Genomic DNA, 25,766 nt, shown 5'->3' with positions numbered 1-25,766 from the left:
TAGCTTTACTACTCAGATCCTGGCATTATCATGCTTATTCTGTGAGATACATGGATGCATCTTGGCTTCCTGAATGTATTTATTTTCCCCAATAATATTCCATAGTTTCCTTAGCTAAGGAAGACCCTAGAACAGTTCAGCACTAGCCTTTACTAGCCTTGTGTATCAGGAAGCCAGGAGTGAACTTTTTCTGTGGGCATTTATAATCAGTGACTATTTAGTTGCATAAAAATCATTTCTTGCTCAACTTGATCATGTCAATAGATTATGACAGGGTGCAAATAAAGAAATGAATAGCAGGGAGAAATTCTCGGAAGGGCACTGCTAGCAAGTTTGGATCATAATGTCAGGAGTCCATACCTTGGGCTATGCCCAAAGAATATATAGTGCAACTCAGAAGGAAATGTGTAATAGTGGTTTTATGTCACCTTTGTACTCCTCCAGTCCTGGGTCAGTTGTGCACCTAAAGGCTGCTCTAATTTGTGCCAGGTGACCAAAGATAGTGGTCAGGTGGGAGTAAGGGAGGCTCAGCCATACCCCTTTGCCCTTGGCCACATCCTCTATATTGGATGTAAAGGGGGAGAGTGGTGTGTTCTGAGTTTGTACAGCACCTAGCACAATAGGGCCGTGGTTTGTGACTGGGGCTCTTAGGCATCAATGCAATACTACTACTAATAAAAATAACAATAATAATAGAAACGTCTGTGTGAACCTGTGGAAGATCCATCTATGCTGGAGTGATCTCCCTAAGGCTGTCTAAAATGGCGTTAGAGCCACTTTGTGCCAGTGGAGTTGTGCAAAGTGGCCACAGCTCAGCCCAGGATCAGGGGTTATTTAAAAAAAACAAAGCTAGTATTACCAGAAATGTTTTGGTTTTTACATTCAAATACAAATATTTAAAGGTAGACATTTCCCTGCTGTGTTTTCTCAGTCCAGTTTCTGTCATGTTGCACTAAGGACTTGAGAACCGCAAAGTGAAAGTGATTAGAAATGAAACTAACTGAGGAACATAGTTTAACCAGCCCAGCTCAGTGAAAACTGCCTGCAGGCCAAGATAAGAGGAAATTGCATTTTAATAATTATTTCCATTTGAAGCGCTAAGTGACATGATTCTTAAACTTTTCTGTGCTGTGGGCCACTTCCTAAATTTCAGACCATCTTTATTCCCAGCCCCTATTCTTTACACTAGTGGTTCCCAAACTTGTCCCACCGCTTGTGCAAGGAAAGCCCCTGAGGGACTGGGCTGGTTTGTTTACCTGCCACGTCTGCAGATTCAGCCGGTCGCGGCTCCCAGTGGTCATGGTTCGCTGCTTCAGGCCAAATGGGAGCTGCTGGAAGCGGCACAGGCCAAGGGACATACTGGCCACCGCTTCCAGCAGCTCCCATTGGCCTGGAGCAGCGAACCACATCACTGGGAGCCGCAATCAGCCGAACCTGCGGACGCGGCAAGTAATCAAACCAGCCTGGTCCTCCAGGGGCTTTCCCTGCACAAGTGGTGCAACAAGTTTGGGAACCACTGCTTCACACTATATCTTCTGTGTGGCAAGTGGGGAGTTTAGTTACATGAATAAAGACTATGAGGACAGAATCAAGGAGACAAGACGAAAATGAATTCATTTCAACGCAAGGGGTGCAGGAGCTTGGTTACATCTGAAGATAGGCCTGAGGTGTGAAATTCAAAACTGGATTCCAATTCCTACATAGTTTGAGACTGTTTTGATTTTGGAAGTGATATGCTGCCAATAGTTAAGACTCCCTCCCACAAACATTTCCCCCACTAGCCTGTATTTAACTCTTTGCTCAGTGGAACACGTGAACAGGAGTGAAAGACTTGTTGAAATAGAGGAATTAACATATCAGATCAGACCAGTGGTACATTTAGTCTAATAATCTCTCTCTCTCACTAGCCAAAATCAGGCACTTCAGAGGAAGATGTTAAGATCCTCTTAATAGAAAGCTATAGAAGTTAGTGTGTAATCTGTGCCATGAAGGATTTATATCTCATATTTTAAACAAATCTTATCTAATGTAACAGTGAATATTCTCATTATCCATACACGTCTAATCTTTTTTAAAATCCTACGAAGCTCTGAGTCTCAGTGATGACTTGTGGCAGTGAGTTCTACAGGTTAATTATGCATTTTGTTTAAAAAATATATTTTTTGCAGTATCCCCTGGAATAGCCTCTTTGTCATATATTATGAGAAGGTAAATAGGAGTGCCTGATTTATTATATCTGTTTAATTCATTATATTGTTTACCTGAATCATGTCCCCTCTTATTCATCTCCTCTTTAAACTAAACAGTTTTAAATAAAGATATATAGATATAAAGATAAATCTTTTCATCTCTCTTCATATGGAAATTGTTCCATGTCTCTAATAGTTTTCATTGCCTATCTTTGGACCATTTCTATTTTTGCTGTATATATGCATATATGTTTAGTTAGGTTGACAGGAACTGAGCATTCTAAGTGAGGGCATACCATTGATTTATATAATGGCATTTTAATATTGACATGATTTATTTTCAATCACATTTTTTATACGGTCCAACATTTTGCTTGTTTTGACTTCCACTGCTTACCAAGCAGAGGTTTCCATTAAGCTTGTCATACTTACAGTGTATGGTAAAATCTTGAAATGGGAGTTTTGCCATTGAGTTCAATGGAGCCAGAATTTTACCTCTGGTTTTATTCTAAGTTATTAATTTAAAATCTAGCAGTGCATCTCAGTAGTCCAAAATTTTTCCTTCCAGTGTACAATGACTTGCATAATTCAATACTGAGTGTCATCTACCACTGTGTTGCCCATTCACCTAGCTGTGTGAGGTCCCTCTGAAGTTCCTCACAATCTTTCATAGGCTTCGCTAACCTAGGGAATTTTGTGTCACTTGTAGTTTTTGCCACCTTACTGTTCACCCCCTTTCGGAGATCATTAATAAATATATTAAACAACACTACTCCTAGTACAGAACCATCTGGCACTCCACTGTTAAGCTTTTGCCATGTGAAAATTGACCATTTTTCCTAATCTTTTTTTTTCCTGTTAGCCAATTTCAAATCTCTGACAGTACATTATGTCTCATGCCATCGCCACTTTGTTATTTAATAGCTTCTTGTGAGGGACTTTGTCAAATGTTTTTTGAAAATTCAAATAAACTATAACCACTGGATTTCCTTTATCCACTATCTAGGAGAGCCTGGAATGTTTTCCCTTGGAAAATGTTTGAAAGTACCTGCTATCTGGTGCAATCTGGTGCATTCCACAGAAAAGAGATTTTGCTCCTCCAAGGCATTTTTATGAGCCCTAGGGTAAGTCATCTCTTGTAGGGATAAATTAGCAGTATCCAGAGATGGGCTAATACCATCAGAGACAGACAGTATTGATATGTCTTCACGGCAGAAAAACCCTGCCTCAGTGAGTCTCAGAGCCCAGGTCTGCAGATACCAAAAATATTCATGTAGATATTTGAGCTCAGGCTCTGAAGCCCAAGGAGGTAGGTGGATTTCAGAGCCCAAGCTCCAGCCCAAGCTTGATTGTCTACACAGCTATTTTAGTGCCATAGTGTGAGCCTGTCGGTTGACTCACTGCCACAGGCTTTTTGTTTTTGTGTTTTTGTTTTGTTTTTTGTTATGTAGACGTAGACATACTCCGAGAAAGCACCTCAACCTTTTGAAAAGGTCAGTGACAAACTCTTTAATATTTTGACCTATCATCCACAGCTAATTACTTCAAGGTGAAAAGGTATCTCTTTCAAAACATTTCGATTGGTATTTTCTTCTTGCGAGGCAGGGGGGAGGAGGGGAGGGATGTGACACCCATGGCAACTCCAAAAAAGCCAGCTGTCAGACACTCCTTGGGAAGTGCATGGTGTAAGAGTCATCAATAAACCAATGCCCATTTCTGCCAGACCTGAAGAAGAATCCTGCGTAACTTGAAAGCTTGTCTCTTTCACTAACAGAAGTTGGTCCAGTAAAAGATATGACCTCATCCACCTTGTGTCTCTTCTGTTGATGTCAGTCCTGATTTTTCAAAGGCACCTTAACTTTACGCATGTGACTAGTCCCATTGACTTCAGTGGGATGACTCACATTCTTGAAGTTAAGCACGTGCATAAATTCCATCAGGATTAGGGCCTTAATAGTCTTGGTAGAAAGCTTACCAGGTGGAGCAGTCAGAAAACAGGTCTGAACCAGTCCCTCCTGGAAAAAGAACATTTCAACTCTGATGTTCTTGCAGTTAAATATTAAAATATCTTAATAAATACTTATGTGCCTCCAGTCTCTTAACTATTAGTCTGGACACAACAAGATTAAATAAATTGACAGTACACCTAAGTGCTAGTCCGTACCCAGCCTTTAGTCTCATGCTACGAATGCCACCTAGGTGTGATCTTATTATGAAATTAAGCACACACTCTGTTGTGTCTTTTATAAAACTTATAAAGTTAGATTCATGGCTGCATCAATAATTATTTTTCAGTGGTCCTGCATGAAGAGCCATATGCTATGTATTTATGCTGTGCACTGTGTGTATATGTGGGTGTGTTGATTTAAAATGTATACATTGCTACCACACACATATCCTTATGGTCCATTATAATACTTCCACTGACTTTAAAGGGCGCATGATCAGACCTAAACATTGCAAAACTGAGTATTTGAAAAATGGGAAAAAATCATGAATTTTTTTGACTGGGGTTGCAAAATAAAGTAACTCTCAGACACTCCCTGCATGGCACAGCTACCATCACGTACCATCTCTCTTAAATAAAATATTTGATAGTGATAATAGGAAGAGCTGCAGGGAAAATGAAAGTGCAAACTAACTAGGACTGAATAACAAAGAGTCAGATGCTGAGAGATGCTGACCATCACCAGCCTTACAGGGGAAGTGCTCTACACACACAGGATTGGACCACTAGATAGTCTCCTCTTTGACACCTGAATTGAAAGTGCCGGGATCTACAAAGATATTGGTAAAACTCATAAAATGCTGGCTGGACTTTTAATGTCCTGGCACCATTCTGTAATTTGTTGAAGCTGGCAGAACAAATATCATCCCCCCAAACTGGGTACCAGTTCCATGCTAGGGGTCTGTAGAAACTGTCAGAGGCAGACTTTGATAAAAGTCCAGCTGAGTACTTCCAAAAAGTGCTGTTAATTTTTGTTCAGGGGTGAAGGAGTGCTCTGAGAATTCTACCTATTTTCTTCTACTCCTTTACGTCCACACTATGCTACCCTTTCTAATGTTTGGTAGCACCTTACTTTGCAAGTAGTCCCAATTGACACTTACAGAACTTCACATGGGGTCAGATTCTTCTCAATGGCCTTGTCTTTATTAGGGAAAAAAAGGTGTGTTCTTAACCAGGGCCGGTGCAAGAATGTTTTGCGCCCTAGGCGAAAATTCCACCATGCGCCCTCCCCCCCGCTGTGCCCCCACCCTGAGGCACCTCCCTCACGGCAGCTCCCCCCCTCCGCCCTGAGGCACCCCCCACCACCCCAGCTCACCCCTGTTCCGCACACAAGCACAAGCACCCCGAGCACACCTTCGCTGCTTCACTTCTCCCGCCTCCCAGGCTTGGGGCACCTAAGCTGATTGGCGCTGCAAGCCTGGGAAACGGGAGAAGTGAAGCAGCTCACCCCTGCCCCGCCTCCTCCCCAAGCACGCCGTGGCTGCTTCACTTCTCCCTTGCTGCAGGCGGCCCTCCCCGCGCTCCCCTTCCCCAGCTCCCTCCGTCTAAATGCCGGCGGCAATCAGGGTGGCTGAAGATCTGGCCGCCGCGGTCGCTGCCAAAGAAAATGGCACTCCCCAAATGCCAACACCCTAGGCGACCACCTAGGTCGCCTAAATGGTTGCACCAGCCCTGTTCTTAACTTGATGTTGCTAACTTGTGGTAACTTACTTGAGGTCAAATTCTAGTGAAGCTAAGGCAGTTTGCAGTTTTCACATGAGTTAGCAGGTCAAGCGATGAGTTATTGTATTGCAATTTGGCTTTCAAACTTTTAGCCCCAAATTCTAAGGATTACCCATGAAAAAATATGTTTGCACAACTGCATGACTAATCTGCATTGGTAATTGTTGCAGTTGTGTGCATATAGTGATGGCTACTGTGCGGGTAAACAGCCAGTGAGAAATCTAAACTGTTGTTTGCCTGCATTTAGGACAACAGAGTAAACAACTGCAGAAGTTGCATGTTTGGTTACGCTCACACTTTTGCATGAGCAATTGTGTAGGTGCAGTTCTGAAAATGGGGACCCTAACTCTTGTCTATGTTGTCTACAAACTTTATTTTTGTTCTTCCTTATCCTTTCTATCCCTGTACGTGCAGCCTTAGTTATACACCCTTCAAATCTGGACTGTAACAAGTCGATATATTTGTATGCAGCTTGTGGCACTGACTGACAAAGTCAAAAGACAAATATGTGATCCCTTTCATTGCATTGTCTTTTATTCATAAATTATTGCACCTTCTTACACATTTACAGGAAGCAGCATGTGGAAATATTGTGCCCAGTTCATCTCTTTATAGTTCTATGCTGCTAGCTGCTTCCTCCTGCTCCAAAATGTCAATCTGTTCTGGATTTGCACCCTGCATTCACCAGTTTATACTTTTCATTAAACCTGTGTGTTTACTGACACAATAGAATATATTAACTATTTGTTCAGGGCTATTACCACCAAACTAGCTGGTACCCCATCCACTGTGGGCTAGATGCACACAATCAAACAAGACTATTAAGCAGGGATGCTATTACAGCATCTGTTTCGGCAGGCAGTGATCCAGTTAAAAAAAGCCATCAGGACTTCCCGCAGAACCTGAGGCTAGCCTGGGTTACCAGCAGAATCTATACCTACCTGGCAGACATAATGTTGCTAATATGGCCTGGAACAGACCCAGGTGCAATATGAGAGACAAGTACAGCAGCTCCCTGTAGAGCAGGGGGTCTCAAACTTAATTGTACTACGACTCCCTTCTAACAACAAAAATTACTATATTACTCCAGAAGGGGGCCCGAAGCTTGAGCCCACCTGAACCCCACAGCCCTGAGTGGGAGGGGGTGGGGCAAAGCTGAAGACCTCATGCTTCAGATTCAGCCCCAGCGGTGGGGATCAGGCTTCAGGCCTGGGCCCCAGCAAGTCTTAGCCAGCCATGGCAACCCCCTTTTAATGGGGTCACAAACCACTTTGCGGTCCCAACCCACAGTTTGAAAACCGTTGCTGTAGAGGTATTTGAGGAAGAGCAAAGAAGCAAAGGGCCCTTCTCCTTGGACCCTGAAGTCCTAGCCTTTCCCCATTTCCTTCAGTATTCACCACCTCTGAGATGTCAGCTCTTTCTAGCTGACAATTCTCCAGCTCTGCTAGATAGCGGGAAATGTCCTACTGAGGCACCAAATCATGCAGAGCTGAAGAAGTGGAAATCACTGTGCAAGAGGAATTGAGTGGGAGCAGCAGAGCATAGGAGAGGGAGGCAGGGCTGCTGGGAGGATGTCTGGCTTACTGGATATTAAAATTCGTATCCTCTCTGCTTCACCTATGTGAAATTCCTCATCTCTCTGCCTTCTTCCTTCTCCATTCCTCCACAACCCCTTTTCTGTCCCCCCTCCCTGCACTTGCTCTTCACCTTTCCTTCTCATTTCTGTCACCAGAACACTCCTGCTTTCTACCTTTCCGTCCATCAAACAGCAAAATCAAAGGAACAGATTAAGGGCCCTGTGTACCTTGCAATGTGCTTCTCCCCCTCTCTACAGAGTGATGCCCCGTCTCCTTAAAGTATTTTGAGTGTGCTGCTGGTGGCTGTCCTTCATAGGCACTTTCTGAACAGCCTTGCACCACTGCTCTTCCTCTTATGTGTGGTGAAAGAGCAGAGAAAGACAGAGGAAAGTGGAGGAGCAGCAGCACTGCAGGGTAGGCGTATATCACTGATGGGGTCTTAGCAGCACTGAGTCATAAACATTGAGAGGGGCAAGAGACATAATTACAATCAGTAAATACTTTGACTTTATGTTATACCTTCCAACCAAGTTTCTCAAAGGAAAGGTGAGGGTTATTATTGTCAATTTACAGATAAGTTTGTGACTCATGGGGTTATTCTTAGTGTGGAAGTCTCCAGACTAAATATAGTTATTTTTATTTATTTATTACTTATTTGTATTCCTGTCACTCCCTAGGAACTCCACCTGAGATCCAGACTGAATAAAGGCTTGCCTCCACTTAAATGTTTTGCTATTCTTCCAATACCAATATAGTTAAAGTGCCAGATTCCACCCCCTAGTGTGGATGCAGTTATATGGTATAGAAGTGCTTATACTAGTATAGTTTATTCTGGTTCAGGAAGGCCATCTCTGCACTAGAAACAAATGACAGTATAGGAATACCAGGATACTATACTGACAAAGCATTCCTGCCTAAAGCTGCAAAACTGAATGTAATAAAACTACCCCTCATAAGCAAAACAAGCTATACCAGGCATAAAAGCACAGTTTTACTGGTGTAGCTACATCTACCTCAGGGGCTTCTGCCAGCACAGCTATGTCAGTCAGAGATCACACCTCTTACACCCCAGCTCAACACAGCTATGCCAGCAGAAGTCTGTCGTGTAGGCATAGCCTAAATGAGAAAAGCTATACCAATATAAGGCACTTTTATACTGATATAAATATATCTACACTAGGGCTTTTACCAGCATAGCTATGCTGGCAAAAATTCACACCCCTACCGAACATAGTTGTTCTGGTAAAAAGTTTTAAGTGTAGACAAGCCCTGAGAGACTGCCACTGCCCCAAAGAGCTTACAGTCTAACTAGACCAGAGGTGGGCAAACTATGGTCCACGGGCCACATTTGGCCTGCGAGACCCTCCTGCCCAGCCCCTGAGCACCTGACTCGGTGCTCTGCAGCTGCGCTGTGGCGTGGCTGGCTCCAGCCGGGTGGTGCGGCTGTAGTGCTGCCAGCCACCAGTGCTCCAGGCAGCGCGGTAAGGTGGCAGGGAGGACGGGTTGTTGTATACAGGGCAGGGAATTCAGGGTGTAGATAGGGGTCAGGGTGATCAGAAGGTAGGGAACAGGGGGGTTGAATGGGGGCAGGGTTCCCAGGAGGCAGTCAGGAAGGAGGGGGAGTTGGATGGGGTGGTGTGGGGCAGTTAGGGCAGGGGTTTCAGGGGCAGTCAGGGCACAGGGAGCAGGGGGGTTGGATAGAGGGCAGGGGAGTTCAGGGTGGTGGTTGGAGATGGATGGGGTCGGGGCGGTCAGAGGGCAGGGAACGGGGGGTAGAATGGGTGCAGGAGTCCTGGGGGGCAGTCAGGAAGGAGAGGGGGTTGGATGGGGTGGCAGGGACAGTCAGTGAGTGTTCTGGGTGTGGTCAGGAAACAGGGAGTGTGGGGGGTGGAAGGGGCCTGGCTTCCTGGGGGGGCCATCAGGGAATGAGGGTGTTGGATGGGGCTGGGCTCCTGGGGGAGCCATCAGGGAATGGGAGGGGTTGGATGGGGTAGGAGTCCCGGGGGGCCATCGGGGTGAGAAGCTGGGGGGAGGGGATAGAGGGTAGGAACTGGGCCATGCCTGGCTGTTGATGGAGGCACAGCTTCCCCTAACCATCCCTCCATCCAATTTCCGAAACCTAATGCGGCCCTCAGGCCAAAAAGTTTGCCCACCCCTGAACTAGACAGTGTGTAACATACAAGCCAGGTAATCAGTGTAATGGTTTGCAAATATCATGTTTGTGTCATCATGTTCTTGTTGGCTGGCTTCATTCTTTTTCTACTTATTTGGATGGAGTTTTGTTGGGGGGAGAGGTGGGATTAGCTAACCACACAGGCAAAGGGCAGGAGAGGGGATGCTGAAGAAGGGCTAAAGAAATAGGGGAGCAGAAGGGGAACATGGAGGGCAGGGGTGACTAAATAGACTAGGAAGTGAATAGACTGGGAAGGCTAGGGCAAGAGGGAGCTCAAGCAAATAGCCAATCAGCAGAAAGAAAAGAATGTCCAGAGTGAAATCTGTAATAAGCATCTGGGCTTTGGTGACAACATCAGTGTCTGACCGACCCTACTACAGCTGTTGTTTCTGCTCCTGCTGGCAGTTTCTCTCCCAATTAAACATATATGCAGGCTAGAAAATTGATGGCAACAGTGTATCACTTTTGGCCTTTCCTGGACCTGGTAAGAAAGTGATGACACCTCCTCCTCAATTATTGGGAGTGGACTACATCCACCCTGACTGAATTGGCCTTGTCATCACTGGTTCTCCACTTGTAAGGTAACTCCCTTCTCTTCATGTGCTAGTATATTTATGCTTATATCTGTAATTTTCACTCCATGCACCTGAAGAAGTGGTTTTTTACCCATGAAAGCTTATGTCCAAATAAATCTGTTAGTCTTTATGGTGTCACCGGACTCCTCGTTTATGTCAGGAGAGTTGTTCAACAGGTCTGTCAAAGGAATGTGTATTTGATTTTCTGACAAGCCCAGTATTCAGACAAAGACAATGAAGGTCTGTGTTAACACATAAGCAGTAGACAGACCCTCAAGACTGCAGGGGGGGGAGATGGCAGGAAACAGAGTAAGTTGCATTTCAGGAAACACAAGTAGGGGAAAAAAGAGCATGGAACTTCCTTCACTGTCAGACTCCATGTTGTCTTCCTCACTGCTTGAATAAACTTTACTTTGAGGGGTAACTCTCAGAAGAATGCATTTCAAAGGTCTATAAAGATAGGGGATCTGAATCTCAAGTGATAAGCAACTGAATCAACTGATTGTATACAATGTTATGGTATTATAAGGGTATATGGAGTGAGGTCTTTTCCGAAAGCTAATGACACATTGGTGATTGATATAATTGTGAAATGTATGTAATAACACTATGTACGGAATTATGTATAGCCATGGATATTAGGCTATACAAATCTGCCCAGACAGCTGGGAATGTCAAAGCTATCTACCTGTCTCCTATGTAAATAAGCACGGTGGAATGAGAAACAATGGAAGCCTCATTTACATAGAAATCATACAGCAGGATGAGAAACTCACAGTAGGGGAAGAACAGCATGAGTTCATCCTGCCTCTTGAAAGAAAGTCACTGAACTTTGGAAGGTATAAGCAAGGAGGGAAGTCATCTTGGGCATCCATCACTAAACAGACAGAAGAGGCCAGAGCTCTTGCAAGCTAAGAAATATGGATCCTTCAAAGAAAGGGTGAGAGGAGAAGCTGAATTCTCTGGAACTGAATATAGGTGAGAAATTTGCTTAGTCAAAGATCTTTCATCTGCAAAGAGAAGGAAAACCAACCCCATTTGCTTTGTGGAAGGTCCTGACTGAGGGAAAGTCAGCCATTGCCGGGAGGAAGAATAACTGGTGAGAGAAACCATCTTGAACAAAGCCTTTATCTTGCTAGATTAAGTTTTAGACTTTTAGATGTGTGTTTTCATTTTTATTTGCTTGTAACCCTTTCTAACTTTATTCCTTTTATGTAGCATCACTGTCTCCAGCTATATCTTATTGTTAATAAGTTTGTTTTATTTTACTAGAAACCAACTCAGTGCTGTGCTTAAAAGGATGGGTGTATTTACCCCAGTTAAGTTAATAAGCTGTGATGTGGTTTTGTCTCTTTACAGGAGTGATTACTCTTATTATTTCTTTGAGCTATTCAGGACGGGGCTGGGCACTTCAGAACACATGGTTTTGGGGAAATTCAGGACTGAGATCGTGTTGGGGCCACCTTGCTAGTTGTTACCAACAAGACTGGTAGAAGCCAAAGTGAGGCTGTGGGGCTGTAGACAGGCTGCTGGGGTCAGAGTTACTCAAGCAGGGCTATTTAGCACACAGAAACTCAGGGTGTGATCTGCATTCTTGTAGACTGATTGTGAGTGTCCCAGACCGGCTGAGTGTCCAGTAGCAAAGCATTGTAAAGGCACTCAGCATTGCGGAACAAGTGGTGACACAGCCCCTCACTGCTCTGGATTGCACCCCTGAACCTTGACCAGACAATAAAAGGAGGTAATCAGGAATAGCTAATAGTTAATTTGCTTTAAATTCACATCCTGCTTTATTCTGGATTAATTTCATGTATACACAAACCAATGTAATAGGAAAGCAAAAAGCACACTTCTGTAGTGTGAGTTGAATTGAAGGGTAATTTGAAGATGCTACAGCACCAGAGGATAATTTTCAGCCAGTGTAGAATGGGAGAGAAGGATAGTTTGTAGATGTTTGTAGACATTGCATGGGTGTTACAGTGTAAAACCCCAGAGGAGCAGACACATGTGCATGCTGAAATGCAAGGGGGAGAAGAGGGGATACTTTTCAGAGGCTCCCTGGGTGTTGTAACCTGAGTGGGAACAGAAGAGAATTGACAGAGGGTTCCAACCTGGGTATTGCAGTAGGACTGGGAGGGGTGGGTAAATTGCAGATAATTCCTGAGTGCTGTAGTGTGAGCATAGGGTAATGTGTAGACTCTCTCTAGGAGCTGAAGCAAGAGTGGGGGAACTTTATAGAGGCTCTCTGGATGCTGGAGTGAGAATGGAGGGCACTTAGCAGATGCCCTTGTAGCTCAGTGATATGTGCTGCAAAGAGATACCCCCTTGTTTTCAAACTATAGTACTCCCAGAGTGCTACAGAGTGAGTAGAAGGGTGTTTTCAGGGAGTCCCTGAATTCTGCAGTGTAAACTGAGTTTAGTTTGTGGACATCCGCTGAGTGTTTCATTATAAAACAAGGGGTGTTTGCAAATGGTTCCCAGTACTGCAGTGTAGGCAGAAAGGACTTCGCAGATGAAGCCTAGTCGTTCTGCAGTGTAGGCTGAGGGGCGCTTGTGGCGTGTCCCAGTTCTGCAGTGTGGGCAGAGGGGAAGTTGGGGCGGGTCCCTATTCTGCAGTGTCGCCGGAGCGGAGTTTGCAGACGGTCCCTGCTCCGCCGCCTCTCTCGGGCCCCGCCCGCCCCGCGCGCCGGTGCCGTTCGGCGGGGGGAGCGCAGCCGGCTCCTCATTCATGCGGCGGGGCTGGGAGCTGGCGGCGGGTGATCGGCCGTAGAGCGCGGAGCCGCCCCCTCCCCGCCTGTGAGTGGCCGCGGGCTCGGGCAGGCGGATCGGAGCGGATCGGGGGCCATGCGGTGGCTCCGGGGGGCCTGGCGGCTGCTGCCCCGGCGCTCGCTGGTGGCCCTGCTCTTCCTCTTCTCGCTCTCCTCCTCCTTCCTCTACTTCGTCTATGTGGCGCCCGGCATCGGTGAGAGGCCGCGGGGGGCTGGACGCGCTGGGCTGGGGGGTCGCCTGTGGCCCTGCCCCTCCCCCCGCTCACGCGGGCGGGACCGCCTGCCCCCCTCCCCGGAGCGGGCCCCCCGGAGCGGGCCGGGGCAGCGGCAGGGGCCGGCGGGAGCGGGGCCAACCCCGCATGATCCGCGCCCGCCAGAAATTTCCAGAGAGCCCGGCCCAGAGAGCCTCGTTCCCCCTCGGAGTCCCGGAATCCTCCTGCTTTGGCCAGGTCGTGACACCGCCCAGGGCTGGCCGGCACCTGGCACCTCCGGGGGCGTGTGGTGTGGCCAGAGACCCGGCTGTGTAGGGCGTGTGGCTAAACAGGCAGCTTTGGGGGTTGCCCCCGAGGCTTCCCAACGTCTTGGGGCAAGGCCGCCGAAAGGAGGTGGTTTCTGCTCGTACGGTTTTAGCCAGGGGTAGCTAATGGGGTAACACTGCAGGGAGGGCAGGAAATGCTCCGTAATCCACCCTAGAACTTGGGGTGGTTTTTTTCTTTTCAAAATAGGAAAATGACACAACCTCTATGTCCGCTGTGTTCCCTCGTGCCGAGGGGCGGGGAGAGCATTGGAAGAGGAAGCAAGTTTGTAAAGCCAATGAGCAATGACACCATTTTCCCTTTCAAACTGCCGTTCACTGGACAGCTATTAGCTGTGTGCAATTAGACCATTACTAATTCAGTCTGGTGACTAGGGGTCTTACTGCTAACTACCGAGTTATGAAAATGGTAACTGTTTGTTTTTAAAAAACCAAGAATGCTGTATTTCCAGATGTTCTCCAGTTGATTAGTTTGACAAGTTTGGTTTCTAATCCAGTACACGGTATACTAGGTATATCTTGTGAAAGAGTGAACGTACTTCTTCAGAGACCACACCACATCCTGATAAGCCTTTTCTGAGAAAAGGACTCAGGCAGTTTTCTTGTGTTTTGTACGTAAGCTGGTCTAGTCTAGTGCAAACTATTGATCTGAAAATTCATGGTGTGGTTTGCACCTTCTAATGTGAACAGATTAAAATCATGTTAGAAATGAAATACAACTGCTGTGCTTACCTAGCAGTTCTGAGAGTGTCCTGAGTTGATGGTCAAGCTTTCTATAGAAATCAGTTATAGAAAGTTAGTATTTTCATCACCTTCAGCATACTTTAGAACACCCGCTGTTTCTAACATGCAGAACTGATCCTTAGGGGTTTAGGTCCTGTCAGTATAATAAGAAAACCGGAAGGAGGGAGATATGTTCCTTGTGTGTATTAAATTTAGTAGCTGTAAATTAAACCTTGGAGACTACAGGTGCCTAATGGAGCATAGATTAACATGACCATAAATTTGTATTATTAATCCATTATTTTCTTCTGTTTGGTTAACATGCAGTTTGGTTTCAAGTATCAGAGGGGTAGCCGTGTTAGTCTTTATCTGTAAAAGCAGCGAAGAGTCCTGTGGCACCTTATAGACTAACAGACGTTTTGGAGCATGAGCTTTCGTGAGTGAATACCCACTTCGTCAGATGCATGGTTTCAGTGACTGAAAATATTTCTTCTATTGGCTTATAAGTAGATCATGAACTTTTTGATAACTGAATATGGAAATCAAAAGAAGCCCATTTATATAAAAAACCTGTAATGCAAAGTATGTGTCATGCATTATTCTAGCCTTGCAAAATTCTACTTTTCCTCTGACCTAGGACAAATATTTTTTTGATAATTCAGAATATATTATTCACTTATCAATCCACCTTGCTACAGGATGGGCTGGTAATTACACAATTTTCCAAGGCTGCATTACTTCTATTCCGATTTCTGAATGTTAGTTGAGTTTGGGCACTCATTTATGGCCTGCTATGGGTTAAATTCTGAGGCCGCTGATTTCCTGTTTGTTGGAGAGTTCACTGTAAATGAGTTAAGTATTATCAAAAAAGTGTTAATGGTTTAAACTCCTTCCAACAGAAACCTTCTCCTCATTCTTGGAATGTCTTAGTGTGAAGTGTCTACTGTCTTCTAAGGAGCTAAAACGGGTAGGCAACCTATGGCATGGGTGCCGAAGGCGGCACGCGAGCTGATTTTCAGTGGTGCAGTCAGTGCCTGGGTCCTGGCCACCAGTCTGGGGGGGCGGGGGGGCTCTGCATTTTATTTAATTTTAAATGAAGCTTCTTAAACATTTTAAAAACCTTATTTACTTTACATGCAACAATAGTTTAGTTCTATATTATAGACTTATAGAAAGAGACCTTCTAAGAACTTTAAAATGTATTACCAGCACGCAGAACCTTAAATTAGAGTGAATGAATGAAGGCTTGGCACAGCACTTCTGAAAGGTGGCCGACCCCTGAGCTAAATCTTCCCTCTTGCTAGTCAGCCATAGTGCACCACACTCATGGTGAAATGGGCATCCACCCACCAAAATGCTATGGTTCGTAAAGTACACCAAAAATGTTGTCCGAGTTCCATGAGAATCCTTTAATGTCCTGTTTTTTTTCTAAAACCTTATTCTTACCTGGGGCTTGGGTAGCAATGGTGGCCTGTCTCTGTATTGTATCCACTGTAGAAATCTACACCGCTACCTGGGAGTTTGATATGCACATTTACCAGCATGACTTTCTTGACTTGGCAACTAGACCTAATGCTCTTAGGGAGGGGAGTTCTGCAATCATTGGTAAATTATAAAATCCCAAAATGACAATGTGGAAGCAATACAGAAGTACTGTCTAGCTCTTATTTGGGGAGAGTCTGAAGTGATGAGGAAGGGCTTGGGGAAAGTTAATATTGCTGTGTTCTAGTTCTTAAGTAACTGTGCTGTAGTTCTTAATAGCTCTTCTGCATGGGGAGTGAAGTAAAACTGTGTAAACATTTTTATTCTGTAACTCTAACAGTATTTGAACGATCTGAGGCTTTCTTATTCAAAGGATTGAGCTCGGTCTGTTTTTTCTTCTTACTCTGTGAAGAACCTGGAGAAGTCTCTGTACTAGTTTTAGCCCCTGTTGGATGCCTCAGTCAAGAGAGGTTGAGAGATCTTGCAGTCAGTCAGCTAAAGAATATAAAAGGTGGGGCTGATCTGCTGAATGTTTAGTCAAATACACCTTTGTGTTGTGTTGTATTGTATTGTTTTGTAGTCTGTATTTGAATAAAAATATAGAAGTAGAGTAACCTGCAGTCTTGACCACAAATTCTAGATGGTTGGTGAATGCAGATTATTTTAGGGAAGGGTTTGGGTTCTTTTCCTCTTGTTCTTGCTGTCTTTTCTGAAACGAATAAACTTTCTGTGTAGATGTTTCCAGATTGCTGCTTATGAGTGTTTAGGCTTGGATTCCCATTTTTCAACTAGGGAAAAGGGGAGTTCAGTCCAAAGAGCAGGGTTGCTCTAGGTTCATTTTTGTTTTCTTTTCTTCAGAAGTAGTAGGGGGTGACTTCTGGGTTCTGCTCAGTGTGTACATGCACTACAAATTAGACTTCATCTATAAACAGGATTTTAAGTGTACAGTGTTGCACATACATACTTGTGCTTTCGAAATGCCTTTGTTTGAAGTGCCAGCCATCTGTTTACATTAGACTGTAGTTATTTCTCCTAATAAGACCTATTATTGCAACATAGGGTACGTCTACACTATGAAATTAGGTCAAATTTATAGAAGTTGGTTTTTTAGAAATCATTTTTATACAGTCGATTGTGTGTCCCCACACAAAATGCTCCAAGTGCAGTAAGTCGACAGACTGCATCCACAGTACTGAGGCTAGAGTCGACTTCTGGAACGTGAACTGTGGGTAGCTAACCCACAGTTTCCACAGTCTCCGCCGCCCATTGGAATTCTGGGTCGAGATTCCAATGCCTGATGGGGCAAAAACAGTGTTGTGGGTGGTTCTGGGTACATGTCGTCAGGCCCCCCTCTCCCTTCCTCTGTCTGCCATTGCTTTCACAATCATTTCACGCCTTTTTTCCTGGGTTACCTGAGTAGATACCATACCATGGCAAGCATGGAGCCCGCTTAGCTCACCGTCACTGTAAGTCTCCTGGGTGCTGGCAGACATGGGACTGCATTGCTACACAGCGGCAGCTTATTGCCTTTTGGCAGCAGATGGTGCGTTACGACTGGTAGCCGTTATCGTCTTATTCCTGGGTGCTCTTTTAACCAACCTCAGTGAGGTCAGTTGGGGCGCCTGGGCAAACATAGGAATGACCTGGTTGAGTCACTCCTATCTTCTGCCAAGCACATGACAATGGCTAGCAGTCCTACTGCACCATCTGCTGCCAGATTAAAAATGTAAAGGGTAGATGGAGTGAATCAAAACAAGAAATAGACCCGATTTGTTTTGTATTCATTTGCTTCCTCCCTCCCTGAAATGAACGGCCTGCTAAACCCAGGGTTTTGAGTTCAATCCTTGAGGGGGCCGTTCTGTGTGACAGTTGTTTGTATTTCTCCTCGATGCAAAGCCACTCCCTTTGTGGATTTTAATTTCCTGTAAGCCATGTTGTCAGTCGCCCCTCCCTCTGTCAGAGCAGACAATTGTGTTGCGCCTTTTTTCAGCCCAGACGCCATAGCACTGGGATCATGGGGCCTGCTCAGATCACTGCAGCAATTATGATCACTGCAAACACCATGTGCATTATCCTGGAGTATATGCAGAACCAGAACCTGCCAAAGCAAAACCAGGTGAGGAGGCGACAGCAGCATGCTGAGGACGAGGACATAGACATGGACACAGACTTCTCCCAAAGTACGGGCCCTGGCAGTGTGCACATCATGGTGTTAATGGGGCAGGTTCATGCTGTGGAACGCCGATTCTGGGCCCGGGAAACAAGCACAGACTGGTGGGATCGCATAGTGTTGCAGGTCTAGGATGATTCCCAGTGGCTACGAAACTTTTGCATGCATAAGGACACTTTAATGGAACTTTGTGACTTGTTTTCTCTGCCCTGAAGCACCAGAATACCAAGATGAGAGTAGCCCTCACAGTTGAGAAGCGAGTGGCAATAGCCCTGTGAAAGTTGCAACGTCAGACAGCTACTGGTCAGTCGGGCATCAATTTAGAGTAGGCAAATCTATTGTGAGGGCTGCTGTGATGCAGTTAGCCAATGCAGTCAAAGAGCTGCTGCTATGAAAGGTAGTGACTCTGGGAAATGTGCAGGTCAGAGTGCATGGCTTTGCTGCAATGGGATTTCCTAACTGTGGTGGGGTGATAGATGGAACCCATATCCCTATCATGGCACCGGAGCACCAGAGCACCCAGTATGTAAATCACAAGGGGTACTTTTCCATGGTGCTGCAAGCACTGGTGGATCCCAAGGGACGTTTCACCAACAGCAAAGTGGGATGGCTGGGAAAGGTACATGACGCTCGCGTCTTCAGGAACTCTGGTCTGTTTCAAAAGCTGCAGGAAGGAACTTTCTTCCCAGACCAGAAAATAACCGTTGGGGATGTTGAAATGCCTATAGTTACCCTTGGGGACCCAGCCTGCCCCTTAATGCCATGGTTCATGAAGCTGTACACAGGCAGCCTGGACAGTAGTCAGGAGCTGTTCAACTATAGGCTTAGCAAGTGCAGAATGGTGGTAGAATGTATATTTGGACTTTTAAAAGCACTCTGGTGCAGTTTACTGACTTGGATAGACCTCAGCTAAACCAGTATTCCCACTGTTATTACTGCTTGCTGTGCGCTCCACAATATCTGTGAGAGTAAGGGGGAGACATTTATGGTGGGATGGGAGGTTGAGGCAAATTGCCTGGCTGCTGATTACGTGCAGCCAGACACCAGGGCTGCTGGAAGAGTACAGGAGGACATGGTGTGCATGAGAGAAGCTTTGAAAACCAGTTTCATGATTAGCCAGGCTACCGTATGAAAGTTCTGTTTTTCTCCTTGATGAACCCCTCCCCCCTATCTTGGTTCACTCTACTTCCCTGTAAGCTAGCCACCCTCCCCTCCCCGCTTCGATCACCGCTTGCAGAGGCAGTAAAGTCGTTGTTGCTTCATATTCATGCATTCTTTATTAATTCATCACACAAATAGGAGGATAACTGCCAAGGTAGCCCGGGAGGGGTGGAGGAGGAGGGAAGGACAAGGCCACACTGCACTCTAAAACTTAAAAACTTTTTGAAAGCCAGCCTTCTGTTGCTTGGGCAATCCTCTGGGGTGGACTGGCTGGGTGGCTGGAGGCCCCCCTCCCCCCCCCCGCGTCCTTGGGCGTCTGGGTGAGGAGGCTATGGAACTTGGGGAGGAGGGCTGTTGGTTACAGAGGGACTATAGCAACGGTCTGTGCTCCTGCTGCCTTTCCTGCAGCTCAGCCATATGCTGGAGCATATGAGTTTGATCTTCCAGCTGCTTGAGCATTGACTCTTGCCTTCTGTCAGCAAGCTGACGCTACTTATTCTCTTCAGGTCGCCACCTGTCCTCACGTTCTCTTGTGCTTTCCTGCACTCTGACATTGTCTGCCTCCACACATTCTGCTGTGCTCTGTCAGAGTAGGAGGATAGCAGGAGTTCAGAGAACATTTCATCCCAAGTGTGTTTTTTTTCGCCTTCTAATCTTCGCTAGCCCCCGGGAAGGAGAAACTTTTGCAGCGGGTGGAGGAAAAGGGAGAGTGATAGTTAAAAAGACACATTTTAGGGAACAATGGGTACACTGTTTCATGTTAAACCTTGCTGTTCACATTACACAGCACGTGCTTTTGTTACAAGGTTGCATTTTGCCTCTTGTATTGAGGGTCTGCTAGTTTGGAGCGAGAGATCACTCACGCTTCACCCCTCCCCCGCACCGTGTGGCTAACAGCAGGGAACATTTCTGTTCAGCAACAGCCCAGCAGGAACGGGCACCTCTGAATGTCCCCTTAATAAAAGAACCCTATTTCAACCAGGTGACCATGAATGAGATCACTCTCCTGAGGATAACACAGCGAGATACAGAATGGATGTTGTTTGAATGCCAGCAAACACCGGGACCATACCCTGCCTGCCATGCTTTGTTATGCAATGATTCCCGACTCAGTGCTCCTGGCCTGGCGTGGTAAAGTGTCCTACCATGGCGGACAGAATAAAGCCACCCTCCCCAGAAACCTTTTGCAAAGGCTTTGGGAGTACATCCAGGAGAGCTTTATGGAGATGTCCCTGGAGGATTTCCGCTCCATCCCTATGCATGTTAACAGACTTTTCCAGTAGCAGTACTGGCCGCAAATGCCAGGGCAAACTAATCATTAAACACGCTTGCTTTTAAACCATGTGTAACATTTACAAAGGTACACTCACCAGAGGTCTCTTCTCTGCCTTCAGGGTCTGGGAGCACGCCTTTGGTGGGGTTGGGAGTTACTGGCTCCAGGTCCAGAGTGAGAAACATATCTTGGCTGTTGGGGAAACTAGTTTCTCCACTTCCTTGCTGTGAGCTATCTTCAGTCTCTTCATCATCATCTTCCTCATCCCCCAAGCCCATTTCCATGTTGTGTGATTCTCCATTGACAGAGTCAAAGCACAAGGTTGGGATAGTGGTGGCTGCGCCCCCTTGCATGGCATGCAGCTCATCATAGAAGCCGCATGTTCGGGACTCTGATCTGGAGTGGCCATTTGCCTCTCTGGTTTTTTGGTAGGCTTGCATGAGCTCCTTAATTTTCATGCAGCACTGCTTTCCGTCCCTGTTATGGCCTCTGTCCTTCATGCCCTTTGAAACTTTTTCTAATGTTTTGACATTTCATTTACTGGAATGGAGTTCAGCTAGCATGGGTTCATCTCCCCATATGGTGAGCAGAATCCCATACCTCCCATTCGGTCCATGCTGGAGCTCTTTTGCGATCCTGGGACTCGATCATGGTCACCTCTGCAGATGAGATCTGCACTCACCTGCACCCTGCCACGCTGGCCAAACAGGAAATGAGATTCAAAAGTTTGCAGGCCTTTTCCTGTCTACCTGGCCAGTGCATCTGAGTTGGAGCACTCTGGGATAGCTCCCGGAGGCCAATACCGTCGAATTGGGTCTACACTACCCCAAATTCGACCCAGCAAGGCCGATTTCAGCGCTAATCCCCTGGTCGGTGGTGGAGTAAAGAAATCGATTTAAAGAGACCTTTAAGTAAAAAAAAAAAAAAAAAAAAAAAAGTCATTGTGTGGAGTGGTCCAGGCTTAAATCGAGTTAATGCTGCTAAATTTGACCTAAAATCGTAGTGTAGACCAGGCCTAACAGATTTATTTGGGCATAAGCTTTCGTGGGTAAAAAGCGTCACTTCTTCAGATGCATGGAGTGAAAGTTACAGATGCAGGCATTATGTGTCATTCTAACTTTCACTCCATGCATCTGAAGAAGTGATGCTTTTTACCCACGAAAGCTTATGCCCAAATAAATCTGTTAGTCTTTAAGGTGCCACTGGACTCCTTTTTGTTTTTGTGGATACAGACTAACACGGCTACCCTCCAGATACTTGACACCAGGACAAAAACGGTGTTAACTCTGATCTGATCCTGCATCATCATTGTTGACTAGACCTGCTGGCCTCAACTGATCAAAATTGCAAACCTTGAACCTGAAAGTTAAGTTTTAAAATCAAGAATTAACTGTATTAACAAGTATTGCAGTGTTAGAGATATCACTATCCTTTTGTTTTTTTGGTCTGAATTGCTTTATTGTCTCAAAAACAAGGAGCAATGAAGTTGGTTAATTCTACTTGGTCCTATGCTTCTAGATGAGTGTTTCTCAACTGATGGATCATGACCCCCAAGGGGGTCACAAAAGGCAATTGAGGGGGTCATGAGACATTGAAAATTGTATTATCTAAAGCAAATAAAATTTTGTTTCCCTTCTCCCCTCATGCACTGACCCGTCAAGATCAAGTACTTTCTGTCAACCTTTTGAAACATGCACACAGATTAATTGTCCAGGCTTATCATTATTTGTACATCTTTGATTTGTACAGTAAATGTGGGGGGTCCTAAAAATATTGGACTTTGAATAAAGGGCTGCCTGCTCTAGAAAGGGTGAAAAACATTGTTCTAGGTTAATTCCAAATCTTGAGACAAAAAGAATAATTCATTGGCACTAATGAGGCTAATAAATGACTAGCATCCTCAGGTACTGGACCAGGTTTTGTAGAAAACAACAAAGTTCTGCAAATTGTCTACATTAAAGCAATAGTTAATAGTTGATCACATTTTAAAACCACTGGTAAGGATACTTCTAATTCTAAAGGAGATGTAAGCCCGTGCTTAGGGAATGGAGTTAGTATTGCCAATTCCAGGGTCAAAAACCAGAAAGTAGTTTTGAAAGTCCTGTCTTGGGTAGGCGAGGTTGTTTTGTGCATTTTGGCAGCAGAGAATCTGAGTGCCCACCCATATCTTAAAATTTTATTCTGTCATCCATCACCATAGCATCTGAGAACATTCAAGGTAACATCAGCAGAAACAGTGAAGTTCCTGAGGTGTCTTCTCTTCCCTTCCCCCCCTCCCCCTTTTGGAGTGACAATGGGGGAGTCAGCCTACCTGTTGTCATCAATACCATATGTGTGCAGGGAAGAGTTTTGAGACTTTCTTCCCCAGTTAGTCTGGATGGGGAGTCCTGCCTGGCGGCAAGATAAAACTATTAATGTGGTCTCATGCTCTTTTGTGTAGCATGAGCTGAGGATCCCACTTCTGACTCTGTGCGCCCTCCTCCCCTCGAAACATTTCCGTGTTTATCGGATCACCCTCATGTGTCTGGAATACTAGGTAAATGCGTGCTTTAGAAATAAAGGTAAACCCACCCCCTCTCCTCTGCAACTAACTACTCATTGTCTGAGATGCAAGAATTACTTGAGAGAATTTGGTAGGATTTGATCCCCTCTCACCCTCGGTGCAAGGAGACACTTTCCAGGAGATGCACTTCTCTGCTTTCTCCATCTCTTCCACTCCCAGCCATGTTCTTTTCTCGTATGATACCTGGCTTCCTATAACTCTCTCTCCTGGTTGTTCCCTGGGATCTCTCTGGATGCTGCTGCCCTCAGTGTCCATTCTTCAGGCCTCCCTTTTTCCCGTTGCCAGAGAATCTTAAGATCTCAATGTTCTAGCCCCCTTCTGTTAAACAGTATGTTGGGGGTTGCCTGTTTATGCTGTGGCTAGCAGGAGGGCAGGATTCAACTGTAAATCCTCCAGCTGTCACCAGTGCACATGCAAATTAGGTGCACAGCTGTGCATACGTTAATACAATAAAGTTCTTGAAAATTTCACCGTTTAGCCTTGACTGCTCTAAAGAATTTCTGATTAAAATTTTCCACCATTGTCACTGGTTCAGCTGCACTGGTGTGAGCCATACTGGGGGGCTTTGTGTTGATGGGCTGCTAGTACAATGTCAGTTAAATTTGCTCTGATGAGATTTAATTGGGACAATGGTGAAAAAACTAGGGCTGTGGAACTATTAAAAAAGATATTCACAATCATGAGATTAAAGAAATAGTCATGATTAATCACAGTTTAATCACACAGTTAAACAGTAACAGAATACCAATTTAAATTTATAATAATCTTTATGAATATTCTCTGCATTTTCAAATACTGATTTCAGTTATAACAGAATACAAAGTGTAAGTGCTCACTTTATATTTTTGATTGCACTCTTTTTTTTTTACAGTGCAAATGTTTGTAATCTGCAAGTCAAAGCATGAAGAGGCATAAGAAATTTTTAAAATCTAGTTAATTTGTTTTGCATTAATTGCTTGAGTTAACTGGTTAATTGCTTGTAAAATTTCCATGGGCCTAGACAAGGCATCAGTTGGCATGTTCATTGACATTCTCCTGAATTAATAGGACAATTCACACTTCCTTGGTGCTATTTAAGCTTGTTGGTGTATTTGCATGTTGACGGTTCCCATCACAACTAGAAGAGCTGTCTTTTTAGCATTGACCGTTCCTTAAGCTATTGGAAATATCTCACTGGTACAGTTCAACCAATGAGAGTAATTGTGGGAGTGAACTTCAAGTGGCTGCCACCATTTTAGGTAGTGTCTAACCCCACTCTGAACAGATCTATGCAACCATTTGTCTATAGTTGTCTATAGTGACAGACTCCAGGAATTCAATCTATTTAGCTTAACAAAGAGAAGGTTAAGGGGTGACTTGATTACAGCCTGGTGACATGGGGGAACAAATATTTGATACTGGGCTCTTCAGTCTAGCTGATGAATAATGTGATCCAGTGGCAAGACGTTGAAGCCAGACAAATTCAGACTGGAAATAAGGTGTAAATTTGTAACAGCAAGGGTAATTAACCATTGCAACAATTGATGAAGGGTCAGAGTGGATTTCTTGATCAGTGAATTTTAAATCAGGGTTGGATGTTTTTCTACAAGGGATGCTCCAGGAATTATTTTGGGGAAGTTCTATGGCCTGTGTTATACAGGAGATCAGACTAGTTTATCGCAATGGTCCTTTCTGGCCTTGGAATCTATGAATATGGTTTAAATGCTGACAGCTTGGCTAGCACTAACATTTTTGCTGTAATAGTGGGAAATCCTTAGAAGAACTTCAAGCCTGTATTGTTGGCAAACCTAGGGAAATGAAAGGTCAAATTTTGTTGGAAATAGACAAACTTGTCAGGTATTCATGAGGAACCTGAAGTTCTTGGGATTTGGATTTGCCCCTGTTTTTTTCCTCTGAACCATGGGTAGCCCCACCCTTTCCTGTTCTTGACAAAACATCCTTGTTCATGAAACCATCTACCCTCCTTAGCATCCTGCAAGCTAGAGCCTGCACAGAGTGAAAGAATGAAGTAAACACACCCAACCTCTAATTCTCCTTGGTACTTGAACAAAATACTCTTTGCGTGCACACACGTGTTTAAATAAAATCTGCCTTCCCGGCCCACATAAGAACTATTTACTTCTGCTGATTGCATAAATCCAGTGGGTTTTCCCCCATCCCAAGAAACCTGTGAATCAGGGGCGGCTCTGTTTTTTGCCACCCCAAGCATGGCAGTCAGGCAGCCTTCGGCAGCATTTCCGTGGGAGGTCCACTGGTCACGCAGATTCGGCAGCAGTTCTGTGGGTGATCTGCCGGTCCCGCACCTTCAGCGTCCCCGCTGCCGAAACCGCGGGACCGGCGGACCTCCTGCAGAAATGCCGCCGAAAGCTGCCTGACTGCCACCCTCAGAGCAACTGGCAGGCCGTCACCTGCAGCTTGCTGCCCCTGGCACGTGCTTGCTGTGCTGGTGCCTGGAGCCACTCCTGCTGTGAAATTTAATGTTCAGCTCTTTCTTGTCACTGTCTTGTTTCTGGTTTGGAAAGGGTTAGTAGAGAGAATACCACATAACCATTAATTGCCATTGTGCATTATGCCTCATGGTAAACTGAGCGGCACTATTAACGTGGATTGGTTGTTAAAGACAGAGTTTCAAAGGCCCAAAGAGCCACCATTTCATATCTGGGCTTCTTACTGAAACAGCAGTCTGTTTTTATTGACTTACGGTAAAACTACTCAGGGCAATAAATAAGTTAAAGGGACGCTAGTGAGAATCATAGGACACATTTTTGTTTACTTCTCAGAACATGTCTTATTTCAGTGTTTAGCTGATAACTTCAATAAGGGCCATAAAGCAAATGTGGTTTACAT

At 45.1% G+C, this 25,766-nt stretch overlaps 1 protein-coding gene and 1 long non-coding RNA gene across 2 annotated transcripts in view; both read left to right on the top strand.

The window, feature by feature from the left end:
- The first annotated feature begins 3,200 nt into the window (after positions 1-3,200).
- Positions 3,201-8,772, top strand: LOC127031391 (uncharacterized). The gene is made up of 3 exons (XR_007768541.1): positions 3,201-3,313; positions 3,641-3,682; positions 8,174-8,772. It is a non-coding gene; the product is annotated as an uncharacterized LOC127031391 (long non-coding RNA).
- A 4,278-nt stretch (positions 8,773-13,050) lies between these two features.
- Positions 13,051-25,766, top strand: part of B4GALT5 (beta-1,4-galactosyltransferase 5) — a 73,981-nt gene continuing 61,265 nt past the window's right edge. The window contains exon 1 of the mRNA XM_050918142.1: positions 13,051-13,206. Coding sequence (XP_050774099.1) covers positions 13,089-13,206 — 118 coding nt within the window. The 5' untranslated portion in view covers positions 13,051-13,088. The remainder of the gene's footprint in view (positions 13,207-25,766) is intronic.

This window comes from Gopherus flavomarginatus, chromosome 11 (assembly GCF_025201925.1).
Source record: "Gopherus flavomarginatus isolate rGopFla2 chromosome 11, rGopFla2.mat.asm, whole genome shotgun sequence".
NCBI lineage: Eukaryota > Metazoa > Chordata > Testudines > Testudinidae > Gopherus > Gopherus flavomarginatus.
The sequence above is the reverse complement of the archived record's forward strand: the minus strand, read 5'-3'. Positions and strand labels throughout refer to the sequence as shown.